General features: G+C 46.2%; 2 protein-coding genes and 3 pseudogenes across 3 annotated transcripts; 4 read left to right on the forward strand and 1 right to left on the reverse strand.

The window, feature by feature from the left end:
- The first annotated feature begins 1,972 nt into the window (after positions 1–1,972).
- LOC125519338 (disease resistance protein RGA5-like) lies at positions 1,973–4,575 on the forward strand (annotated as a pseudogene).
- A 12,974-nt stretch (positions 4,576–17,549) lies between these two features.
- Positions 17,550–18,708, forward strand: LOC147961515 (F-box/kelch-repeat protein At3g23880-like; annotated as a pseudogene).
- A 715-nt stretch (positions 18,709–19,423) lies between these two features.
- Positions 19,424–20,655, forward strand: LOC147961516 (F-box/kelch-repeat protein At2g43445-like; annotated as a pseudogene).
- A 692-nt stretch (positions 20,656–21,347) lies between these two features.
- Positions 21,348–22,040, forward strand: LOC147961517 (putative F-box protein At1g47765). Its single transcript, XM_087533836.1, has one exon. It carries the CDS (start codon positions 21,348–21,350, stop codon positions 22,038–22,040), a length of 693 nt encoding a protein of 230 aa, XP_087389962.1.
- Positions 22,041–24,384: 2,344 nt separating this feature from the next.
- On the reverse strand, positions 24,385–26,475 carry LOC125522273 (uncharacterized). Of its 2 annotated transcripts, none has more exons than XR_015612130.1 (5): positions 26,321–26,468; positions 25,896–26,247; positions 25,712–25,789; positions 25,343–25,466; positions 24,385–25,066 (listed from the first exon to the last, which is right to left on the reverse strand). XR_015612130.1 is itself a non-coding variant. In XM_087537513.1 (5 exons), the coding sequence occupies exons 1-3, from the start codon at positions 26,365–26,367 to the stop codon at positions 25,765–25,767; spliced, it is 384 nt and encodes a 127-aa protein (XP_087393639.1). In that variant the 5' UTR covers positions 26,368–26,475; the 3' UTR covers positions 24,385–25,066; positions 25,343–25,466; positions 25,712–25,764. The 2 variants fall into 2 exon arrangements, 1 of the variants encoding a protein (XP_087393639.1); XM_087537513.1 differs by having other exon boundaries at positions 25,896–26,207; positions 26,321–26,475.
- Between the last annotated feature and the right edge of the window lie 553 nt (positions 26,476–27,028).

A 27,028-nucleotide genomic window follows, 5' to 3' on the forward strand; every position in this document is an offset into this window, starting at 1 on the left:
CACACAAGTTGATCCTCGTGATCGTTTTCTTAGCCGTGTGCGGTGCCCCCTTCCATCATACTCCTCGATAATATTGTAGCGGTGCTTAGGCGAAGCCCTGCGACGGTAGAACATCAAGATTGTCACCACTCCGTCGTGCTGACGGAACTCTTCCCCGACACTTTGCTGGATCGGAGTCCGGGGATCGTCATCGAGCTGAACGTGTGCTAAAACTCGGAGGTGTCGTAGTTTCGCTGCTTGATCGGTCGGGCCGTGAAGACGTACGACTACATCAACCATGTTGTCATAACGCTTCCGCTGACGGTCTACGAGGGTACGTAGACAACACTCTCCCCTCTCGTTGCTATGCATCACCATGATCTTGCGTGTGCGTAGAAATTTTTTGAAATTACTACGTTTCCCAACATTTCCTTCACCACAGACATGGTAACTCGCAAACACCGCGGTAAATTTGTCCCAAAAAAATAGTTGTTGAAAATGTACCACTGTAACTCATGTGTAAATAACATGATAGTAGACACACATCTGAGCTGATAACTTACTTAGCCCAGGCTTGGTAACTATTTGCACGAAAAAAAGTCACCAGGACATATCAACATAGGATCTAGTTTGGTAAGTCTCGTCGCAACTGATTTTTTATGTGAAAGCATTTTTTTATCAGACCGGCGCTTTGACCTACACCACATTTTAAAGTTTTGAAATATGTAGAATAAAGGATGCATCCATTTTCCCCCTTCTAATGTATGCATCCATGTGCATGTGAAGAGAAAATTACAAGAACTATCTTTTATGTCCCAGTAAGTTATGTATAAATAACATGATAACTTATATACAAACGCATGATAACTTGTGTAGCACACGCGTGATAACTTTTGACCCGAAAAAATATCGTCGAAACAAAACATGGGATCTAGTTTCGAAGGTCTCGTCGAGACGAATCTTTTATGGGAAAACAGTTTTTTAATCGGACCAACGGGTTGAGCTACGAAATATTTTAAATTTTCGCATTGGAAATAATCTTTGATGACATCATCAATTTCGTTTTTTTCTGCACGTATATGATTAGTAGCTGCTAATTAACTGCTAATGGATAGTGGACACGCACAGAAAAAAGAAAAAAAATAAGATGAAGCTAATGCATGCATGCAAGCTAGGGAGGAATCGTGCGGATCTGTTGCTTAATTTCAGTACGTGTGGAAGTTAGCACTGTCCTAATTAAATATAACAATTCATATGTCTTTTTAATTTTGATTCTCATGCTATCTATCCTAGTTTTCTTCAACAAATTTCCGTAGCAACGCGAGGTATCCTCTAGTTTTGAAAATATTTATTGTATATTAAGAAAATGTTCACCGTATGTTAACAAAAATTTAAGATGATTTCTATATTGCACATAAGAAACCAAATCCACAATAGGGAAGAGAAAAGTCAAGAAGCCTCTAATGACAAGCATAAGGGAAAGGAAGAAAGAAAGACACGCCAACTTGAGATTTCTTTGGCATCATCATCACAAAGAAGATATTCCGGATTTTTCTTAATTGGTATCTTCAAGGCAAATTGACCCAATTCAGTGGATGATAAAGTTTTGAACTTCTTTTTCTAATATTCATTGAAATTTTGTGTGCTTCCGGTTGAGTCGTACGAGATGAAATTTTCATATACGGTTAATGTAAATGTTTTAAAGTAAACTCACTAAAATATCTTATAAAACCGGAGTAGTACTATTTTACAACAAAGTATGGGGATTTACACTAGTAGTATTAAGAAGACATGCATTGTGTTTGTGTCGTGATGTATGTCTAATTGTCAATGGACTGCCCCTTGCATAGGAAATTTCATAGGTAACATTTCAAATAGTACTACTGTAGCACCGTAGGAGTTTCCGATTATTTTACTTTTTCCCAAACAGGCCAGTGCAGCTGTTTCCATACAATCTCTTTCCACAAAAATAGGAGTGTTATATCATGAATAAATGTCTTTCCAAATTGTGCAACAAAGCAATCCGAATCCTTGTGGAGGTCCGTCTGGTCTGGGTTCCATCAGCTTCGTTAAATATGGAGCAGGTCTGCAGGTGGCCACAGCAGCGATCATATCGTCCAGTCGTCCCGCAGAAACTTGCGACGTGGCCTTGTTCCAGTCCGAGCTTAGATGCGTCCAGGTTGCCATCCTCTGCTGCGACGAACTCGAGGAGCCCGACGTCCAGACCATCATCTGGGCCGACCAACTCCGCGACCTAGCCTACGACATTGAGGACTGGCTCAGCCTCGTGGACGACGGCACCCACGACGCCGACACCGGCACCTCCTCTCGGTTCACCCGGTGGTTCCGCCGCGGCGTCCGAAGGCTCACCACCGTCCCCGACCGCCTCGTCATCGCCACCGAGCCGCGGGAACTCTGGAGGCGCGTCCTCGAGGTGGCCGAGCGGCGGAAGCGCTACAGCTACACCCTAACCCTAGGCCCGCAGATCGGCAGGGCGGGGTCCCATTACGCCGACCCACGGCTCATCACGAGCCACGCCGACAGCGCGAGTCTCGTCGGCATGGATGGGCCGCGGAGCGAGGTGGTGGAGATGGTTACTGCGGCGGGCTCGGACGGGCTGAAGGTGGTGTCCATCGTCGGCATGGCCGGCTCCGGGAAGACCACGCTTGCCAGGGAGGTGTATGGGCTGGTCGGTGAGGGGTTCGATTGCCGCGCGTCCGTACGGGCCGGCCGGAGCTCCGACATTGCCAAGGTGCTCGGCGATATGCTATTCCAAGTGGACCGCGCGTACAGAGGGCGAGCTGTTGGTGCCTATTATGTAGATATGTTGATTAGTGAGCTGGCGGATTATTTCAAAGACAAGAGGTACGCTCTTGCACTTGCCCTACACATCATCTAATTAATCATCGATAAAACATCACATAGTCATGTTTCCTCTTGGTTGACATACATTTATGCTCTCTCACTGATCACTTCCTTTGGATCATTGTCATTAAATAGGTATCTTGTCATGGTTGACGATGTATGGAGTGTTCAAGATTGGGAGATCATCAACGAGTGTTTTCCAGAGAACAATCTCGGTAGTCGGATAATCACCACGACAAGAATTGAGGCCGTTGCGAACGCCGCAGGTGACCGTGTTTATAGGACTCGCCTTCTCGGTGAAGCCGACGCCGAAGCATTGTTTTCCAGAACAACTTTTGGCAGTGTGGGTCGGTGCCCTCCCCATTTCAAGGATGTTTCAGCTCAGATCATGAGAAAGTGTGGGGGTTTGCCGCTCGCTATAGTGAGCGTGGGTGGCTTGTTAGCCAGCAAGGCGCACACAAGAGATGAGTTTGAGCGGTCTGGCCTGAAATGGCGGGAAAATTCAGAGCTAGAAGGGATGACACAAATCATCAAACTTAGCTACAACGATCTTCCTCCTCATCTCAGGCCATGCCTGTTGCATCTAAGCATATTTCCTGACAACCATGAGATTGAAATAGAGCGTCTTGCGAGGCGACTAACTGCAGAAGGGCTCATTAGTGAATGTTGTTACAGAGATATGGAGGAAACAGCGACAGACTACATATATGAGCTCATTGACAGAAACTTAATCCAGCCATCACGGCTGAATCATGATGGCACCCATCGGAGCTGCATTGTTCATCCAGTAATACATGATTTCATCGTGTGCATGTCCACAGAAGATAATTTTGTTGCTCTGGCTCATGCTCAACAGAAATTTGTCCCACGTGGCTATCGCACCATCCGACATATGTCTTTGTTGAACAGTGGTAAATATGACCAGGCTGCTGCACAAATCGATGGGGCGAAAGTTTCTCGTGCTCGCTCCATCACCGTATTTGCTCACACCGGTGGCATGCCTCGTCTGAATTATCTCAGTGTGCTACGAGTTCTGGACCTCGAAGACTGTGAAGGTCCACTGTGCCTCGATGGTCTCTGCGGATTGCTGCTACTGAGGTACTTGAACCTCAAGGGAACAGATGTCAGCAAGCTCCCAGCAAAGATTGGGGAGCTAAGATGCCTAGAGACACTGGATGTGAGATCCACAAAGGTAAAGGAGCTACCTCCCAGCATTCTCAAGATGGAAATGCTAAAGCATTTGCTTGCTGGGAATGCGAGGTTGCCGACTGGGATAGGCATGTTGAGGTCAGTGCTGACAGTTTCGTGCAGCAATATTGGGATGAGCGCCGATGCAGATATCCTTCAAGAGCTCGTGAAATGGCAAGTTTGAGGGAACTGGAACTATTTTGTAATCTTACACAGATGTCTGGAGATCAGAAACAAGTTACATTTTCGAGTGATGGATTTAAGAGTCTTAGGAAGCTTTCCATTCGATGCAACTCGCCATCAGTGACCTTCATGACCGGCGCTCTATCGAAGGTTCGAGTGCTTGAGTTGAAGTTGGAACAACGCGTTTTGGAGAAGTCAAGAGGTGTGTATGGCATAGAGCATCTGTCACACTTGAAGCGCATGCTCATGGAGTTTTCACAGCATGATGCGGGTGCTGCAGCAGCAATGGCTGTAGTCAGGAAGGTTGTTGAGACGGTCCACCCTAGCTGTGAAGTGATCACCGTGAACATTGATAACTAGCGAGAGCCACGAATTGAGTCTTGGAGCATTGTGCGCATTTGATTCCGAGCAAGCATGAGGCAGTGAATGTTCATTGCAAAATACTTCAGTAAATTGATGCTCTTATATATGATTGTGTAGTGAGTTAGTTTTTGAATAACTGATGTCCCTAGGCATTATCATTCGTCAAATAAAATGTGTGATCTTTTCTGCCATTTTTTCCTTGCTTCTAGCCCATGAGTACATGTCATCATGCTTTACAGTAATTGCTAAAGTGTTCGTGAGGCTCAAAGCCGTTCTTGTAATTGTGTACATCAGAAAATACTCCGGGAGAGAATATTTAGAAGTATACTAATGCATCAGAAAATCCCTCTCTGAAGAAACTGTCAAATTTAAGTAACTGGTAGAATGCCCGTGCGTTGTCACGGGCTTTTAAAATTTTTAGTGGTTGCATATACAAACATAATGCCTGTCAAATTTCACATGTGTAGAAAAGATATTCCGGGATGACATAATAATGTTGATTGGTTCTATTTATCATGGCAGCTTTATCTCTTCCATTGGTTCTAAATTTTCTAAACGCACACATCTTATTTCTCACTCCCCACCAATAAGATAGAATTTGCTCTTCCTTCACCCTCTTTTACCTTGGTCTACTCCTTGCTCTAGCTTTGGTATCATCACTCTAATACGTCCATACAGTTCATTGTGACATGATAAGCTAGCTCTTACTATGCTTGTCATCTGTTATTTCTATGGATAGGTAACACTCATATGTAGGTGTTTGTTTATCAACTATTTTGATTTTGGACAATCAGGCCATTCAAATAAACGATTCCTAGGATTTACTTGAGCTGAACATATTGTCATTGTCTGGTCAAACCAAGAGTAGAAAAAACAAACTGGTTTTGGTAGATGAAAACAAATGTGGTAATCATGTGAGCTGCAACGGGGGCATATATATTCTAGTGCTTCAACATTCATCATGTCTAACATATATTTTAGGATCCTCCTGCACATCACATGGGTTTGTCATGGTCATCTTATCCCATGGTGGTAACAGCCTTTTCTTCGCCCATCGTGGTCGTCCTTCTGATCCTCGTTGAGTAGCTTGGTCAGTTCTTCTTCTCGAACAAACCACGGCCCCGGTGCTCCAGCAGTTGTCTCTCAAGATGGTTCATGTTGTTGTCGAGCAGCACCCATAGCCGTCGTCACTGAGGGAGTCCTGGATTAGGGGGTGTCCGGATAGCCGGACTATATCTTCGGCCGGACTCCTGGACTATGAAGATACAAGATTGAAGACTTCGTCCCGTGTCCGGAAGGGACTTTCCTTAGCGTGGAAGGCAAGCTTGGCGATACGGATATGTAGATCTCCTACCATTGTAACCGACTCTGTGTAACCCTAGCCCTCTCCTGTGTCCATATAAACCGGAGAGTTTTAGTCCATAGGACAGACAACAATCATACCATAGGCTAGCTTCTAGGGTTTAGCCTCCTTGATCTCATGGTAGATCTACTTTTGTACTATCCATATCATCAATATTAATCAAGCAGGACGTAGGGTTTTACCTTCATCAAGAGGGCCCGAACCTGGGTAAAACATCGTGTCCCCTGCCTCCTGTTACCATCTGCCTTAGACACACAGTTCGGGACCCCCTACCCGAGATCCGCCGGTTTTGACACCGACATTGGTGCTTTCATTGAGAGTTCCTCTGTGTCGTCACTTTTAGGCCCGATGGCTCCTCCGATCATCAACGACGATGCGATCCAGGGTGAGACTTTTCTCCCCGGACTGATCTTCGTATTTGGTGGCTTGGCCATCTGGAGCAGATCAAAAGCTACGCCCCTGGCCGTCAGGTCAGATTTGGAAGTTTAAACTACACAGCGGACCTCCACGGGGACTCGATCTTCGACGGATTCGAGCCGCAGCCGAGCGCGCCGCACTGTCAGATGGGCATGATCTAGCTCTGCCGCCGAACAAGTGCCTTGAAGGCCGCACCCGCATCAGCTCCGACCCTTAATTCGGAGCCAACTGCGCCAATCGAGGATGGGTGGTTGGACACCGCCTCGGGGGCTGCAATCTCTACGGCGATCGAGCCGAACACCAGCCCTATTCTCTGCGAAGCCTGTGACTCCAAGGAGCCAGACTCCTCTCCAGACTCCGAGCCCTCCGCGCTCCTACCAATCGAACCCTATTGGGCGCCGATCATGGAGTTCACCGCCACGGACATCTTTCAGCACTCGCCCTTCGGCGATATTCTGAATTCACTAAAGTCTCTCTCTTTATCAGGAGAGCCCTGGCCGGACTATGGTCAACAAGGTTGGGATGCGGATGATGAAGAAATTCAAAACCCACCCACCACCCACTTCGTAGCCATTGTCGATAATTTAAACGACGTGCTCGACTTCGACTCCGAAGACATCGACGATATGGACGACGATGTAGGAGATGAACATGAACCAACGCCTATAAGGCACTGGACAGCCACCTCATCTCATGATGTATACATGGTGGACACACCCAAAGGAAGCGACGACGAGGAACACAGGGATGCAACAAGGGATCGTTCACTCGAAAAGCAATCAAAGCGGCAACGTAAGCTCCGCTCCAAGCCCCGCCTCGACAGAGACAGCAGCCATACAGACCCAGCCATAGAGCAGGACGAGCCGGCGGACGACGAACATGCCTTCGAGCAACCGTCCGAACAGGGCAACTTGGGTAAACAAACCGAACACCCCGTCCCCGGAGAAAACAACAGTCCGGACGACCTTACGCCGGATAGGCTCATGGAGCAGAATAACCTCCACAAAAGGCTCGTCGCCACTGCGCGTAGCCTAAAAAAGCAGAAGCGGAAGCTCAAAACTGCGGAAGATGCACTCAGAATCAGATGGAGCAAAGTACACAACACCGCAGACAAATATGCGGCAGTCGCCACACAAAAAGCTATCCAAAGCGAAAGCTACTGCCTGAATTTGACGAGGAGGCCTTAGAGCCCCCGCAGTCAAAAAATAGGAAAGCCACCCGGTCGGATAGACGACCGCATGGCCAGCATGGAGCGGCAAGCGGCGCCGCACACAAGCCGGCACACGATCCACCAAAGGATCCGCATCAAAAGGATGGCCCAGCCAGATCTATCTACGGGCCAAGAAATCAAGCTCTAGTAAGCAATGCAACACAACAAATATCCGAACATCACGGCACACCCAAATACAGGGGTGCCGCACACCCCCTATGTTTCACCAATGAGGTGTTGGACCATAAATTTCCAGCGGGATTCAAGCCCATAAACATAGAAGTATAAATTAATAAAAACTATATATCACTTGTTGTATGCATAAAAGTGGCACGTACATACAAACAGATTTAATTTTGGGATCCCAAAACCCCTTCACCGTGATATACTCTACAATTTACTTCAACAAAATGGTACATCAGTAGTGGCGTTAAGCCATCCCCAATGGAAATATACTTGCATTGACTCTAATACGGTAAAATGGAGTGCTTCCCTAAGAAACCTAGATTCTAGCACAAATTATCAGTACATGTCACAACCAGTGCACATAGAATTTGTGCGAGTATAAATTCTGAATTTGTATTCTGAAAATTTTGAAAATAAAAGAACTATATCCCCCATCCCCCAAATGGAAGGCTAAAAAAACCACATCAATTATCTTTTTGCGGGACAGAATACACAAAATTAGTGTTTGGAAATCCCTAACATGAGTTGGAATTTTTGCCCCAATGCAAAGATTAAAACTATCATCACACTTGGATAAAATTTGAACATAAATATTTACCACTGAACCCGAATATCTTTGGCGTCCTTTTTCTACTTATCCTCCTATGATCTAAGCGATTCCACTGGAGTATAGACCTGCCAAACAAAACAAATGTTGCATGTGGTACAAGATCAGAATCAACAATCACAACAACCGAATTGAATTGAATTTAAAAAAATCAAACCAGCTTAAGTTCTGTTCCTGCGAGCCAAGAATGTACATGCAACAAGAATATTTATCAAAATATAACACTGATTAAGTATTGCATGTGTCCATACTACCATGATTTACTAACATATAGAGTTTAATAGATCATGTAGTAACGTTTTATTACAATCATGTAGTAACTTTACAGAAAAAGAACACTTGTTTGACCGGATAAATGAATAAAATCAATATAGGTTGTCATCTTCAGATGTTTTCCTTCTGGTCCATCATTGCAAGTGAAACACTACATGTCATGCAGAGAGTTGAATCATCCTTCCTAGCACCAAATTCCTCATCAGGGCAAAGTGAAGTACGCCGACCATTTACCAAGGCTTCCTTCCAGAGTTCCAGTACACAATACACTTACTTGAAGTCTAATATGAAGATGTAGCATCCGTTGAAAGCCTCTACAATTTATTCGAGCCTGGAAATCACAAGATCCTCCTCGTCACCTGGAACGCCTTCCCAGTATGCTGTCGGTCCTTCTAAGCGCACCTGATCATATATATATCAATATATAAACTAATATACTTAGCATGCAATTTTTTAAATCTCTGAATATGATTTACCCACATATTTATCTTGAAAACAAGGCCAACTTTTCATGATTGCAGATGAAAACTTCAAATTTTTTTTAGGAAAAGCTAATGATAGCCTGCATCAGCCACACTGGATTTTTTCACATCCAGTGTGGTACATCATCAGTGAAACCGTCTCATCAGCAAAGGAGCCTCCTGGTTCAATGGGTCCGAGAGTTTGGGCTACAAGAAACTGAGTCCAAAAGACCTCAAAGATCGTCACAAGGTTTTCAACGCCCTGTGCGTTGCAACGGGCCGCATATGCATAACTTAGTCGTTCAACACTAATCTTGTCTACCATGTGACCAAGATCCTCATGAGTATGTTCTCCCCCCTCCCAATCCCTCTCCTCGTCCCTCTCCCTTTCTCTCTATCCCATGCATTTCCACCTCTAAAGTAAAGAGTAAAAAATTAGGGAGTAAAAACTGAGGCAAAAACATCCAACTGGACATGACAGTCACCCAAGATGTGCAATTTGTCAGTTGTTCATACGTGCTTATAACTTGGCAAAAATAGAAGGATCTAAAATAATCTTGCAGTAAAACAATAGTATCCTTCAATATTATGTGGCTAATATCACGAGTTTTCTGACCGTGTTTCAATGACTCCATGTGTCCCAGCTACCTCTGTAGAAGGAATTCTAGAAAGAAGTACTTAAATTAATATGATGTGCTAGACGTATTTGAGTGCTAAATACATCAATTAATATGAGAGAGAGTAGTTCATATTACATAAAATAGACATAGTTAGATTTGTGTTCATGCAAGCTTCCATATGATTATGATTTGTAACCATCGACAATTTTTTTCAAGAGATGTCTTTAGACAAAGTATGAATTTAGACAATCAAATTACACCTTATATTATGGATCTGGGTGGGTTGGGGGGGGGGGGTACAGTATAGCCGAACAAATCAAATCAAACTAAGTGCCCCGTTCATGGTACATGCATTGCACATTTCATAACCACCAAAAAAAATTCAGCTGTATGGCACACAGTCATCATATTTTAGCAAATATTGATATACTGGCCAAAGCACGATCCATAGATATTAACTTAATACTAAATGAGTGAATTATACTGAAAAGTTTAAGTCAAAAATCTTATTAACAGTTAAATCATATCCAAATAAATGATAAGTTTAGCTCTATAAAAAATTCACATAAATTAACAAATCAATAGAAAATTCAACATTGTTATCTTATTAACAGTTTAGCTTTATTTGTTACCTTGTTAATCAAAATACACAGTGGCACTGATAAGATAATTTTTGTAAGGGAAATTTTGATCGATCGAGTGATCTAGGGATTATAGCCATCTCCAAGAAATTCTTCGACCTTGATGCTCCTTTGAGTTTCTAAATCGCGTAGCTGTAGATCAATTTGTTAACTCCATAGGACTGAACAAAAGGCATGTTTCATCTGGAAAATAAAAAATCAACTGTAATGAAGAACAACAATTGTAGTGGAAAAGCAATGGTAAAGAAAAAGGAAAGCTTGTAGCTCCCAGTTGATTGCAGCGTCTGTACCGAACAAATTAGAATGCAATAACACAACACATTGATTTGAAGAACTTGTAGGAGTTCATAGTATCTGCACATCACCCAACAGGTCTGGTATCCATAATTTTCTATATATATACTCCCTCTGTTTCTAACCAGTGAGAACAAAAATAGCCAAATTCTGGGATCCCATAAAGAAGCAAATAAAGAACATTTTTTCTCGTCTCTATATGATTGGATACACATGACTGAAATGGTACATTATATCATACCATGCTAAACAATATTTCTCCTTTATCCTTTTCATAGTTCAATCTTCAAAGAAATAGCCAATCAAAAGGTATTGAAAATGTCAAAAACGTTGGTTCAGCAAAATTTGTGAGAATATATGATAGTAACAATCAAAATAAAAAGATACCTTTAGAAGTAGCAAAATTATCTGGTTGATCCCCCTTGAAATGCAATTTATGTATGTTCTAAACTACAAAGCTTATAGGGAAATTCGGCATCCCTAATTGACTCGCATAGCATGTCTCTCACAGTTGTGTACACATCATACTGTAGAAGATACCTTTAGAAGTATAGATACATGTCTCCCATTATATAGAAAAATGATGTCCAACCAATATATCTTGGTATGTGAAGTAGTGCACCAACCCAATCGATGAACAAAGAATAACATGAATATGAATAGAAATAGGAGGCTGTCTGACGTGAACATACCATCAATTCGCTCCCGGCTGCACAAGCCATCCCTCCACATGGCCTCCACGAGCATGCCTTGACAGTTGTTTACTTGCTTCTTGTGCCTTTTGTATATCTGAATTCAGATAGACAGATTAGGCTTGGGTCGTAGTGATATTAGCATGCTGTCGATTTTGTCCTGGACGCACAAGGCATAGCTCCACGCACCACATGGCATGCTCGTTGCCTTGACGGCTGTTTGCTTGCTTTGTGTGCCTTACATGTATTTCAGTTCAGATTAGACATGCCTTGACAGTTCATTGTAGGTATTATACATGCCTTCGGTCATAGTCCTCATCACCTCCTATCAATGTTTTGCTCGTGCTCTTTGCAGTATCCCCTGATCAGGCGAAAGTTACATATTAGTGCAAACAGAGATGACAGAAAAAGTGACCAATACAACATTTGTTGCTCCCTAGCCTCTCCATCATGCTACCCGCCGATAGAGCCGCTGCCAGTTTTCCATCTGCTTCCCCTCTCTACCATGCCACCACACTGCATGCAGAGAACTACCACATATACAAGAATGAGAGAACTATATTCAGAGAAAAAACATGTGTTGCATCATCACGCAACAAGAACACACACACAGAGCATGCACGCACGCAGCTCCCTGGCTTGCCCAACTGATGCACGCCCTGGCGTCTGCTACCCTAGGCTCCGCCCCCAAATATATTGTCACAGGGAGAAGGGTGCAGGCAGACAGAGATAGAGAAAGAGTGGGAGGAGGAAAGGGCCTACCTTGGTCGTCGTTGTCACTACCATCAAACGGAAACGAAATGGGGGAGGCGGGCGGTTCATGGGGCACCGCGGCTCTGGCGAGTTCGGATGCGGACAGTGGAGCGCAGACCGCCGGCGGCGGTCAAATCGCAGAGACGAGACGGTGGATCTTGTGCGAACGGCAGTGGCGCTCCTCGCTTGCCGCAGCACCGCCACATCATGTCCGCACACGATTGCCTCCGTGCTGTCGACCCACGAATCCGGGGACACGCCCTTGAGGCGCTCCTCGCCGGTCGCTACGCCCTGCACTGGGGTTACGCGATCTCCTCAGCGCCGTCATCCGAATTTTGGGGGCCTCAACCAGGGCATGCCCGCTAAGGTCGGAGGAGGCGGCAGATGGTGCGGAGGGGCCGCATCGAAGGAGGTAGCGTGTTCGCGTTGCTCGTCGCCGCCGCCGCGACATACTCCGCCTCGTCCCCATCATGGTGGTAGCACGTCCGCGTTGCTCCAAGGTCTGGAGAGTGATGACCCACAAGTATAGGGGATTTATCGTAGTCCTTTTAATAAGTAAGAGTGTCGAACCCAACGAGGAGCAGAAGGAAATGATAAGTGGTTTCCAGCAAGGTATTCTCTGCAAGTACTGAAATAAGTGGTAACAGATAGTTTTGTGATAGGATAATTTGTAACGAGCAACAAGTAACAAAAGTAAATAAAGTGCAGCAAGGTGGCCCAATCCTTTTGTAGCAAAGGACAAGTCTGGACAAACTCTTATATGATGTAAAGCGCTCCCGAGGACACATGGGAATATCGTCAAGCTAGTTTTCATCGCGTTCATATGATTCGCGTTCGGTACTTTAATAATTTGATATGTGGGTGGATCGGTGCTTGGGTGCTGCCCTTACTTGGACAAGCATCTCACTTATGATTAACCTCTATTGCAAGCATCCGCAACTACAATAAAAGTATTAAGGTAAACCTAACCATAGCATGAAACATATGGATCCAAATCAGCCCCTTACGAAGCAACGCATAAACTAGGGTTTAAGCTTCTGTCACTCTAGCAACCCATCATCTACTTATTACTTCCTAATGCCCTCCTCTAGGCCCAAATAATGGTGAAGTGTCATGTAGTCGACGTTCACATAACACCACTAGAGGAGAGACAACATACATCTCATCAAAATATCGAACGAATACCAAATTCACATGACTACTAATAGCAAGACTTCTTCCATGTCCTCGGGAACAAAAGTAACTACTCACAAAGCATAAACATGTTCATAATCAGAGGGGTATTAATATGCATATAGGATCTGAACATATGATCTTCCGCCAATTAAACCAACTAGCATCAACTACAAGGAGTAATTAACACTACTAGCAACCTACTAGCACCAATCCCGGACTTGGAGACAAGAATTGGATACAAGAGATGAACTAGGGTTTTGAGATGAGATGGTGCTGATGAAGATGTTGATGGAGATTGCCCTCTCCCGATGAGAGGAGCGTTGGTGATGACGATGACGATGATTTCCCCCTCCGTGAGGGAAGTTTTCCTGGCAGAACAGCTCCGCCAGAGCCCTAGATTAGTTCCGCCAAGGTTCCGCCTCGTGACGGCGGAGTTTCGTCCGAGAAGATGGCTTATGATTTTTTTTCCCATCGAAAGACTCCATATAGCAGAAGATGGCCACCGGAGGGCCACCAGGGGGCCCACGAGGTAGGGGGGTGCGCTCCCCACCCACGTGGGCAGGGTGTGGCCCCCCTGGTGAAGTTCTTGCTCTCAGTATTTTTTATATATTTGGAAAACATCTTCCGTGAAGTTTCAGGACTTTTGGAGTTGTGCAGAATAGGTCTCTAATATTTGCTCCTTTTCCAGTCCAGAACCCCAGCTGCTGGCATTCTCCCTCTTTATGTAAACCTTGTAAAATAAGAGAGAATAGGCATAAGTATTGTGACATAATGTGTAATAACAGCCCATAATGCAATAAATATCGATATAAAAGCATGATGCAAAATGGATGTATCCGAGAGCAGGCAACTGCAGCCACGGAAGCATGAGGATGGTCCGGGCCGGAGCGGAGGAGCGGTGGTAGGGGAGGAGGTGGGGAGGGCATGAAGGACGAAGGAAAGGGGTGGGATGCGGGCGGGCGGGCGGCGGCGGCGGAGAAGGGGAGACGAGCTAGGGATCGAGTTGTGCGTGAGAGAGGTTCTCGCTCGAGGGCACCGTGCGTGCGTGCGGGTCGTGGCCGATTTTTTTCGTAGATTTTTTTCCGTTGGTTAATTTTCGTAGATTTTATTTACTTCGCTTGTCTTGGGTGCGATCGGAGATTAGGTCCTGGAGTGCGTGGGGCAGGTGGGGGCCTTGGTACGAGGTTTTTTTGGTTCATGGCGGCTCAGTGTGAGGTGGGAGGAGGTACCAAAAAAACCATGAGAGGTGGGACAAAAAAAACCCTGAAAGCGAGACTACCAACTGCTCCATTAAAAGTAGAGATTGTCGGGTGATCACAAATATCAATCCAGGAACCACAACTTGTGGTGAAGTTGTGGGGGAATGACTCCACCCTCCAAGGTTCAAATTCTGGTGCCCACATTGTCTCCCGTGCAATCTTTCTATCAAAAAAAATCTGGAGAAATTATAAGATTTGCACTAACACCTACCAAGTGTGATAAGACTGAATTAAAAAACACTTGCAAAATATGTTTGAGTGTAGAACATGTAAAATTTGAGAAACTGATAACCAAGCCGGGAAATTCCCTGCAATGGAAAATGTGTGTACACAGACCATTAGAAAGTGATAAGATGTCTAACCTGAATATTCTCTTGGAACAAAACATTGTTCCATTCATAACAATGTGGAAATTTTATTTCACAAAAAAAAACACGTGAAAAACTTATGTGAACTAGATGCATATTATGTGGTGCTAGGGGAACATTCTTTCGCAAACAATTGTAGCACATTCTTTTTTCTCTTTGTTTCTCAAAGAATGAACATCTTTCTCCAATAAAGTATACCTTCCTTCGTTAAAAAATATAAAATATTTGGGTTATTTCGTTGTGAACCACATATGGACTAAAAGAGTGAAGAAATATATTAAAATGTGTCTATATACATCTAATCTAAAAAAAAGTTAGAACATCTAATATTTGTGAACGGAGGGAGTGAAAACTAGGTGAGTTTTGTATATCAACACTTTTCATTGTCGTCTGTTATTTTTCATATGGAATACTTTTGTAACGAGTAGCAGGAATATTACCAAAAATATTAATTCTGAAATTTGTATTCACAGAACAGATGGTGGACAAAAACAGAAAACACGGGCGCTCATACAAATCAGTTTGTGTGTCTCCCGTGCACCTGCATGTCTCACGGTTTTTAAAAACCAGTCTTTTTTATAGGGAGAAAAAAGAAGAAGATAAAAGAGTCTCACATGCACTGCATATATATTATTAGCGGTCCGCTCACAGCACGTACCTGGTAGTCAAACAAATAGTTTTTTTAGGGGAGTCAAACAAATAGTTGGCCCGTTTTGCCTACTGATCTTGAATCCTTTGAGGGGAAAGGGGAAAACGTTTCCATCCGGTGGACCAGCTGAAACTTCGGCCGATCGCGCGCGGGTCGTGCGTTTCGTTTTGATCGTGCGTCTGGCACCCACCCACTGTGTTAGATACAGGCCCACACATCATAATTTTTTTCTGGTCGTCTTCTTCCACAAACGCATCGCAACCTTATCTGCTCCCCCATGATCCCCTGAGCCGTTTCTCGCTCCGCCGGCCCGCCATGGCTTCCCGGCGAGCTCCACCACCGGAGCGACCTCTCCTGTATCCCTATTTTTTTCTTCCTTCCCGGCGAACTCTTCCTCCTACCTCCCACGGATTCCATGTTGTCACATCCTCCCTGCTCCTGATGACCCCTAACTCCTTGGAGTTAGACACGAAACGGCTTGGGGCGGCGAGCCTAGGTGCTGCGAACCACCGGCCGCCGAACTTTTATGATGAGATGGCTGAGATGACCATCTCCGGCAATGGTAAACAACCGATCAGACGGTGCTGCAACCATTGTCGGTTTTTGCTACGACCGGCCACAAATTTTGCTACAACCAACTGGCCACTCTGCCTCTCGTGACAGTGACGACAATGTTTTTTGCTACAACCATAATCTAATTTTGCTACGACCGCTAATTTTTTTTGCTACAACCAAATGGCCATACCATGCCTCGCGACGGGGAGACGACCGTTTATGTTGCAACCGCCGTTTACTTTTGCTACTACCCGGTGATACAATTTGCTACTATCGGCAAGAATAAATTTTTGCTGCCACCATCTACTTTTTCTACTACCGGCGAGGGTGAATTTTTGCTGCAACCGCGGTCTACCACCGTCTACTTTTTGCTACTACCGTTGAGGTCAATTTTTTCCTACAGCCAACAATGAAAATGTTGCGATCGACGCACACGACGAGCTACAATCAATGCGGCGACCATTTTTTGTTGCAACCATCGTTACCGTTTGCTACAACCAACAACAAAAAAGCTACCTCCGACGACATGATTTGCTGCAATGGCAACACCGAAGTTTTGTGGTGGCGATCGAGGTGTTGCGTTTTTGCTGCAATCGGAAGCATGAAAAGCTACCACCGGCGGTCATTTTTGCTACAACCAGCAACGAAAAAGCTACAATCGGATATGTGATTTGCTGCAACGGCCACGACGGAATTTGTGGTGGCGACAGCGGCGCTGAGATTTTTGCTGCAACCGGCAGCGGGAAAAGCTACAACCAGTGTCATGTCTTGCTACTCCCGGCAAAACCCGACGAAGGTTGAAGCAAATCGTGGTCGCCGCCGTGACTGTCGACATGAATGGTTGTAGCGATTCCTGTCACCGGTCGTAGCAAAAATGAACAATGGTTGAAGCAAAATAATATCTGCACGTGGATGATGAAGGAGAAAGGAATGGTTAGGCGTGGCCATGGCGACAGGGCTGCGGCGAGGGGCGGCGGCGGAGCTGCAACCTGAGCTTCACCCGTCGCTGCTGAGAGCTACAACCATAGGTGTAGCTGTTTCATGGGTCAACGCGGCGACGAGGACGAACGGCGCAGGTGGGGACCAGCGACGAGGACGGCCGACGAGGATGGGGACCGGCGACGAGGACGGCCGGCGGGGGTGGGGACCGGCGACGAGGTCCTCGGCCAGTGGGGAGAGGATGCGTGCACCGAGAGGGAGATGTGAATCCAGCAAGAGGAAGAAGAAGCTGCGGGGCAAACCCTTTTTTGCCAGATCCAATAGCCCACGCGGCTCAAATCCAATGGTCCTGACGCGACCGGCCGAACGGTTAGGCCGGTGCGCCGGCGCAGGCACAGATTAGTGCCCTTCGCGAGGTCTGTCTGGGTTCCGCGTCCGCTTCTTTAAATAGTCCTACGGTCCTACCTGGTGACCGCAGCAGCCACGATCGTCGCAGAAACTTGCGACGATGCCGACGTCTCTACCAAACGACGTCATCTCCGAGATACTCTCCTGGTTGCCGGTGAAGTTGGCATGCCGATGCCGGTGCGTGTCCAGGGGGTGGCGCACGCTCATCTCCGACCCCGCATTCATGGGAGCGCACCAAGCCCGCAATGATCCGCATCTCCTCCTCGTCTCCAACACTTTCCGTGGTCTAGCCGGCGAAGGACTCAGCGACCTGCGGCTGGTGGACATGGACGGCCGCATCCTGAGGGCGGTCGAGGCCGCAGGTGACCTATGGACCATCTTCTCCGGCCCCGACGGCCCTGTCTGCGCCACCCGCCATTATAAAGTCCTCAACCTGATCGATCTGACGACAGGAATTGTGCTGAGGACTTGCACAGAGATGGACTACGGAGACTATACCTTTGGCATCAGCTATGCCGCCCGGTCAAGCATGTACAAGATGGTCCGTATCATGAATAGTACACATGGTCAGCACACTTGCACGGTTCTCACATTAGAAGATGACGAAGCCAGAATATGGAGGAAGGTCCAGTCACCGCCAACTACAGCCGACGGCCGTTGTCACCAGAATTGTGTGGCGGCGATAGATGGTGCCGTCTACTTCCTTTAATTATGGCTCGGCGAACGAGGTCCTCTGCTTTGACCTCGAGAGCGAGGAGTGGAAGGGGACAATCAAAGGCCCGGCTAGATCAGGTGGTGAGTTGCGGCAGAAGTTTCGTATGGTTGAGCTCGATGGCGCCCTTTGCATTGTTCACTTGGTGGGGCGCCAGACTAGCCGTCGTCACACAACTATATGGCTCATGTCTGATTTCGCCGGGGGCGCCTGGGTCAAGATGTACACGATCCCGATGCCTCCATCCATGGATTTCGTGAGGCCTTTGAGGATGATGCGTCGTCATGGGAAGCTATTGTTCTATTGCTTCCATTATGGTACGGAAACTCCATCGCTACAACTCTATGATCCGTTCAATGGGACATGCACACACTTGGCCAAGCATCCACGTAACCTCTTGGGTGATGTTGCTGTTTGGGGCTTGCACTTGAAGTGTTTTGTCTCAGGCAAGATCTCGCCGGTGGCTACACCAGATGAATCCTTGATCTCTTTTATAAGGGATATTTTTGACAAGCCAAAACCACATGAATCCTTGATCTTTTTATAAAGGATTTTTTTTTTGACTAGCCAAATAATGTGATCTGATGTAACCTTAAACCGAATCTATTGTGTGGCCTTGTAAGCTACTATGTTTTTTGTTGAAGGCGTTGAGGAACATGAAGACACGAAGATCGGAACTCTGAATGACAATTATGCAAGAATTTTTAATGTAGCTTTATTTCAAGGAACCGACAGGAGCACCGAATTTAGAACGAAGACTAACAATATATATGATTTTTTGTATTTTATTATTTGTAAAATATTTGTAGATAAATATTATTTCTCATGCATGTTGAGAGAAATAAAAATAGTGGAGTTGATGAAGTGAAATGTGTGCGTGTTGAGAGGAATATTATAAATATTATTTCTCATGCTTATTTAAATAAATAAAACTAGTGGGATTAACGAGATGAGGTGGTATGTGTGCATGTTAAGCTAACAGAAGTATTCCTCGAAACAAATCAAGTACTTAAGTATACTATTGGTGTTTGATAAAGAGTTTTGATGGTATGGGGTTTATTTCAAATAACTTTTTGTGTGTTTCAGTTTCAATCTTTAGTAAACTGGCAATGAGAGGGTTTTCTTGCATACACGTTTGCACAGCTAGGTTTCCGTGCACCATTTTGACCATTGCCTTGGCAGCTCGCGATCACATGCACTGGCAATTACTTTAATCAAAGAGGCTCAAAAACTCTTATGTTTTGCTTCCTTCCGAGTTCCGAATGGGCCAGCGCAACCCACCGTCCTTCCAAATAGCGCACAAACCAGTGGGTTACAGATTTCGTATACAATACGGCCGTGTAGTTTGCAATTCCGTGTTCTTCTGGACGTCCGTCTCACTATGTTTCTTCAGCTTCAAATACAGACCAAGCGACCACATCAGCGATTGTCTAGTCTCACAGAAACTTACGAGACGATGCAGACGTCGCTACCAACGACGTCGTCTCGGAGGTACTCTCCTGGTTGCCAGTGAAGTCGGCATGCCGGCTCCGGTGCGTGTCCAAGGGGTGGCACGCGCTCGTCTCCAACCCTTCGTTCCTCGTGGCGCACAAAGCGCGCAACGAGCCGCATCTCCTCGTCGTCAGCCCTTACCTCGGTGGATCAAAAGGACGCCGAGAGCTGCAGCTAGTGGACTTGGCCGGCAACATCGTGAGGGTGGTCGAGACCGTAGGTGATCCTTGGAGGATCTGCTCCGGCCCCGATGGCCCTGTCTGCGCCACACGCCATGGAAGCGTCCTCAACCTAATCGATCTGGCCACCGGCGTGCTGATGACTTCCACAGAGATGGGCAGTCAAGAGCGCTATATCGATGCCATGGGTTTCGGTTATGCCACTCCGTCAGGCGCCCCCAAGGTGGTCTGCCTCACAAGTGTATGCGAGATTCTGAGTTTCTGACGGTAGAAGATGGTGCACGATGGACGCGAGTGGAGTCACACCCAGCTGATCTAAGCTATTACGAGAATTCTGTGGTCACAATAGATGGTGTCATGTACTTCCTTTATAGCTCGGAGAACGAGGAGCATGTACTCCGCTTTGATCTAGAGAGTGAGGAGTGGAAGGGGTCGATCAAAGGCCGATGAGATCCGGTGACGAGTTCCAAAAGAAGACATTGACTATCCGTATGGTCGAGCTCAATGACACCCTTTGCATAGCTCACTCAGAGTCAGAGGGAAGCATGGCCATCCATCCGTGCACGACAATATGGCTCTTATCTGATTTCACCAAGGGCATCTGGATCAAGGCTTACACAATCCCGATGGCTTCAACCAACGATCTAACCATGCCTCTTAGGGTGATGTGTCATCGTAGTAGAAAGTTATTGTTTTATTGTTTCCATAGTTGTGGGGCAACTCCGACGCTACAAGTATATGATCCGCTCGACAACGCATGCACACACCCTTCCGGGCCGGGTTGGTGTTTGCGGCTTGCACTTGAAGTGTTTTGTCTCATCTAAGATTCGCCGGTGGCTGAGCTGCGGGCCCAATTAGCTAGGAGTCTCAAATATTGAAACACGTGCATCAAATGATTCCCTTGTCTCCTTTATAAATGATTTTTTCGACAAACCAAACAATGTGATCTGATGTAACCTTAAACTAGAGCTCTTTGTGTGGATTTGTACCGTATGATCTATGAAGTTTTCTTTACTGGATTGAATCTTGGGGCTGCAATTCTGGATGAATTATTTCATGGCCTTTTTTTAACATGTCTCTCAACTGGTTGTGCTGTTCTTTCTGATTGTTCCAACTGTTTCGAATCAGGAGTATATTCCGTTGTACTCCAACCGGTACCTTACCTCCGGAGCGAACAAAGAAATCTGAATCTGCCCGCATGGCGAAGGAGCCAGGTGGTAGCACGGAGACCCCCAACATAGCTAACTCTATGCCGGACAAGCAACAGGCATGAACTCTGGCTCGTTGGACAATGCATGAATCTCGGTCAGGTTATGGACGAGCCGAGGAGCTGGAGGACATGTCCGACTCTACGGCTCCTTTTTGGGAACGCGATCCCTACGTACCGACCCGATCGTTTTGTTAGCTTATCGCCTCACACACGGCCCACGAGGTTCTTTCGCTGGAAAACTAGCGTGGCCCGGCCTACTCTAACCCTAACCCTAATCCTAGCCGACGTCCGCTTCCCACGACCAGCATGGACGACGGCGACGCCACCGCTGCAGGCTCGTTGACAAGGGATGCCATCTTCGACATCCTCACCTGGGCGCCGTTCAAGTCCGTGTGCCGCTTCCGGTGCGTGTCCAAGGATTGGCTTGCCCTCATCTCCGACCCCGCCTTCATCGCCCAGCACAGGTCACTATCGGGGCCGCTTCTCGTCGGCAGCTACTGCTTCCCCTACGACGGCGGCCTGCGGGTCATGGACGTGGAGGGCAACGTCTTGAGGACGGTCAAAGGCTTAGGCCCCTTCCCTTCCGTCGCCTCGAGTGTCGGCAACCTAGTCAGCGTCCACTGCACCAAAGCCCCCGGCATCCGCTTGGTCGATGTCACCACCGGTAAGGTGCTCCTGACCTGCCAAACATTGGAGAGGAGCAAGCTCCATGCCGTCAGTCTTGGCCGGGCCGCCGCCTCCAACTCGAGCAAAGCCGTCCGCATCACCGAAAGCTTCTCGTACAATGATGAATATGGTGGTGTTCAATCCCAGCAGACATGCGAGGTTCTCACGTTTGGGTGTGACGATTATGAGTGGAGGCAGGCACCATCGCCCCCAGCCCTTGTCCGCATGCACAATTTCATAGGCTCCACTGCCGCTGTCAATGGTGTCGCGCACTTCCTCTCTCAGCAAGAGCCTGTAGGCAACAGTGTTCTTTGTTTCGACCTCGAGAGCTAAGTGTGGGGGAAGACAATCGAAGGCCCATTGAAAGAAGACACTGAGATGTGGAGCCGGACAGGACTAATTCACATAACACAGCTCAAGGATACCCTGTGCATGATCCAGACGGAGAAACGCGAGGCTGAACAATGCACCAACATATGGCTCCTAATTGATGCAGACAATAGCATATGGATGAAGGCGTATGCGATCCCGATGCCCATGTCTGTTGATATGGTCCAACCATTGACGGTAATGGCCGACGGTGTAAAATTGCTGACCGACTATCATACTAGACGCTCGTTGGTTCCTGTGTTGCACGTGTACGATCCCTCTACCAGGACATGCACGGATGCGGTCAAGCTGCCGGAAAACACCTTTGGCAGAGTCTGTCTTTGTGACTTGCACTTGGATTGCTTTGGTGTTGGCAAGATCTAATCACAGCCGCGCAACTGAATCAACCTTCAATATGCGATTTGGATCTGCTATGGACGCAACCCATTATTGTTCATCGGTCAAGGACATGGGGAAATTCATAGACATCAGATAGCTTCTTAATCTTATTCTTGTGCATTGAACAATAGGTTTAATTATCAGCTTCAGTTTCTTGGGTTAGTTTCCTTGTCTACAAGCTTGGGTTTGTTTTGTTAGTGCAAGTGCTTTCATCTTGCAAAGTCCTAGTCCTGGTAAGTTATAGTTCGTCGGATGAAATAAAAAAAAGTTGACGCGACTAGGGAGCACACGTGTGCTCCCTAGTATTCCGGAGCACACACCTAAAAAAGGCAAGTTTTTGTATTAATGCTATGATGAAAAATCCACTTCAAAAAAAGAAAGATTTTGTCCCATGTGCAATTATTTTGTGTGTTCAGATTTTTTAAGAAGACATAAATTTTGAACGGAGCATTGAAATTAAGATTCGCTTTTACCGTTAGATTTTTGGTGACGAGCTCTTCAAAACTATATCCCATATCGATATGTTTTGATGACTATTTTTCTTCGGGCAACTTTGGTGTCACGGGGAGGCAACTTTTGTACTACTGTAGGGCAACTTTCGTTTTGGGTGTGCATCATGGTCACATACCATCTGGATGTTCTTTTGAGTTGGTTATGATGACTACCAAATTGCCTAGCATTACATGTAAGTTGTCTACCATAACTAGCTATCAACTTTGCTACTATATGAAGCACTTGTTGCTAGGTTGCCTATATCGACTCTGCTCAAAGTTGGCTGTCATGATTGTCAAGTTGCCTGGTGTCACCTATGAAGTTGCTTTTGGTGAACTTATTTTCTCAAGCAACTTTGTTGCCATAAAGAGGCAACTTTTCAACTACAGTAGGCAACTTTTGATGTTCTTTTGAGTTGGCTACAACGACTACCAAATTGCCTAGCATGACATATAAGTTGCCTGGCGTCAACTATGAAGTTGCTTTTGATGATCCTTCTTTTTCTCAAGCAACTTTGGTGCCACGGAGAGGCAACTTTTGGTTAGGTTGTGTATCATAGTCATCTATCATCCTAATATTCTTTTGAGTTGGCTACGATGATTACTAAATTGCCTAGCATCACTTATAAGTTGCCTACCATGACTACCTATCAAAGTTGCTGCTACATGACCCACCTTGTTTCTTATCATGACTACATATCAACTCAATGCTCTTATAAATATGGCTATCATGACCTCAAGTTTCTCAGGGTAACCAATGAAATTGCTTCTGACGAAAAAATTCTCAAGCAACTTCGTGTCACTAAGAGGCAACTTTTGTATTACAGTAAGCAACTTCCGCTTAGGTTGTGTATCATGGTCACTTGTCATCAAAATGTTCTTTTGAATTGACTACAATGACTACAAAATTGCCTAAGTTGCCTACTATCACGTGTAAGTTACTTACCATGACCACCTATCAAGTTTGGTGCTACATAACAGACCTCGTCGCTAGGTTGCCTATGATGGCTACATATCAAATCAATGCTTTTATAAGTTGGCTATCATGAACGTCAACTTGCCCCATCTTTCAAATCAATAAGTTGCCTCATCTTTCAAATCAATAAGTTGCCTACCATCACTTATAAGTTGCCTACTATCACGTGTAAGTTGCTTACCATGACCACCTATCAAGTTTGGTGCTACAGAACACACCTCATCGCTAGGTTGCCTATGATGGCTACATATCAAATCAATGCTTTTATAAGTTGGCTATCAAATCAATGCACCTCGCATGCTTCTGGAGGCTGATGTGCCCCATCTTTCAGTCAGAACGGCCAATGAATCTGCTTTCATTTTTATTTTTCATTATTCCAAAAAACATTTTAGTATGTAGTACAAAAATTGAAAGTACAAAATTGTTGCTGACGCTGCTTCCAAAAACATTTTAGTATGTAGTACCAAATTTGCAAGTAATACAATTGCTGCAGTCAATCAGGCGAAACATGGTTTCAGTAAAAATGATACTAAGACAATAAAAATCAGAAGCATCAGCGGATAAAAATTCAGGCACCTACATGACTAGCGTCAGGCAAGTTGTGTGAAGGGGAAAAGTCAGGCAAACTGGTAACGCATATCAGGCAACTCGTGGCCTCTCTCATAGCAACTCATGCCAGCATCTCTAGCGGCTACCTATTATGCGTTGGGCAAGTTTTGGACACTTTTGGCTCAAATCATCAACAATTCCAGCCCCGCATCCCCAAGTCGCAAACCACCGCCACGCTCAAAATCAACGAACTCGGGACCCCGCACACCCCTCATCAACCTCTCTATCCCGCCTCTATTGCATAGAATCAGATATTTGAATAGAAAAACACATGCCTAGGGGGGCGATTTCGAGATACTAATGGGCGCTTTGCAGCCCATTCCTTGACCACGGACGACAATGCTTTCCGGGATCCAGCTCCTCCTGCTAGGTGGTCGTGACGCACGGACGGCGCTGCCCCCTTGGCCATTGCTATTGCTTCGCTTGCTGGTCGCCGGCACTCCGACGCCTCTCTCCTCCATCCACTTGCTGGTTGCCGCAAATCATATGGCAAAAGATATATTGTAGGCAACTTCCTGACATTACTAGGCAAGTTAGTGTAGAAATCATTGACTAGAAGAAATCATATTTTTTGGCTAGAACTCAATCTGCAAAAAGGTTATAGATTGTAGGGCATTATCCTTGTGCTGCAAAAGGGATACAAAATGATCCCCTAGCATGTTATGAAAAATTATTGTTCGTTAGGTTTGCTAAGTGAGCACACATTATATAGCACAGGAAATCTCAGGTAGAACAGAGGAACAACAAATGGTGGAAAACAGTTCAGTCCTCAAAAAGGAAAATGAACTTACCTTATGAAGATGAACGAACATGGTGTCGCTGTGCCGGTTCCCGCTTCTGGTTCCTTGCATCTCCTTCTCAAAGCAGCCAACAAGTCCCCTTGCCTATCGCCCTATCCCTCTCGCCACTGCTTCCCTGTGTAGCCCTCACCATGTTCAAAAATAGCCATCAACTCCAGACATTGAACAGAGTTCTCTAGTTTTCATTTCAACACCTATGTAATTGAAGAGCTTGGCCAAATGCACGAAGGTAATATTACTCATTTACGTATTGGTGTCACCATCTTTCAAAAGAAGGCAACAAGTCGATAGCAAGTTATTCTGATGACAATTACTAGCATCAAAGAGAATGACAAGGGATTCAGTTCCAAATACACCTACCGCATATATTTGTGAACATTCAGACAACACAGCCAAATGTGTTAGACTACAACTCATACACCAGTTCTTGAGAAAAACCTGAAAGGAAAGTTAAACGGGACATAATCAGGAAGTATGCAAACACGATAGATATAAGACTACATTTCTATTTGCAGATACAAAGCAGGTAGCTGACGCTGGACACCTGACGCCTCTGTTCTCTGCTCCTCTGTTGGCGAGCACCACACCTCTGCTCACTTCCCCTCTTCCACTGGTGGCGGCGGAGCAGGCACCTGACGCCGGCGTGGAGCACCAGCACGGCGAGCAGCGAAAAGGGGTGCGGTGCAGGTCCGTCCCCAGGGAGCTGGAGTTCGCCTCCATGGACTCCACGGGAGCTTGCAGGTGCTGGCCTGGTTGGGGCCGCCGGCGCTGTTGCCGTGGACTCCGCTGGGAACCTGCCCCATAAGCCGGCTCACGGCAGGATCGTAAGTGCCAGCGGCACCACCCAGGCCAGCACCTGCACGCATGGCGGCATCAAAAGCATCGACGGCGACCGGCTAGGAATGTCATGGCGAACTTTTAGGGGCCAGATGGGGAGGACCGGCGTGGGCGGGCGGGCTGGGGACTCACCGGTAGTGCCCGCGAGTGGTCGGCCTCACGCAACGGCTACCCGCCATGAATCCGGCGTGAAGTAGCGGCGAAGTGGCGCCGCCCCTGCTCGTCGTTATCTCACGACGCGAATAGAATGGGGAATTGGGGGACCGCGTGATGTGAGGAGAGAGACCAGTGCCATGGTCGATGAACGTGTGTATGGTGGGGCCCAGCACCGCTGTCTCTTCGGGATGTTTGTTTCGCGACGGTTCGCTCCGACCAGAGAACACCTGGCGACACCCGAAGACGCGCGATTATAATCCAAGGGCTGTCGCGGGTGTGTGCTCGGGACGTCTAAAAAGTGCAGCTGCACTTTTTAGAATTTAGGAAAAAAGTTTGGTTTAGGTCTAATAGTGATCAAGGTAGCCATGATTAGTTTTGAAAAGTGAACATGTCATACTTCGTACAGGAAGTGCACCCCGAGTCCAAGATAGAGTATATGTGTCCGATCTTGTTTTGGGTATGTTCGTTACTGGTCGGATGTGTATGTATATACACACAATGTATTTATATATACACATGCACATGGCACCTTGTAACAGTGAGTTAAAAGAAGTGCCACCTTTAGTAGGACGTTTGTATCGAAAACACATGGTCGAAGATGGCGTCACTGTTGTCTCGTTGCTAGCAGATGCCATCTTTGACATCCTTTCCTGGACGTCGATCAAGTTTGTATGCTGCTTCAGA

The sequence above is a fragment of the Triticum urartu genome, chromosome 7A, assembly GCF_056163025.1.
Source record: "Triticum urartu cultivar PI428250 chromosome 7A, HENAU_Tu73, whole genome shotgun sequence".
Classification (NCBI taxonomy): domain Eukaryota; kingdom Viridiplantae; phylum Streptophyta; class Magnoliopsida; order Poales; family Poaceae; genus Triticum; species Triticum urartu.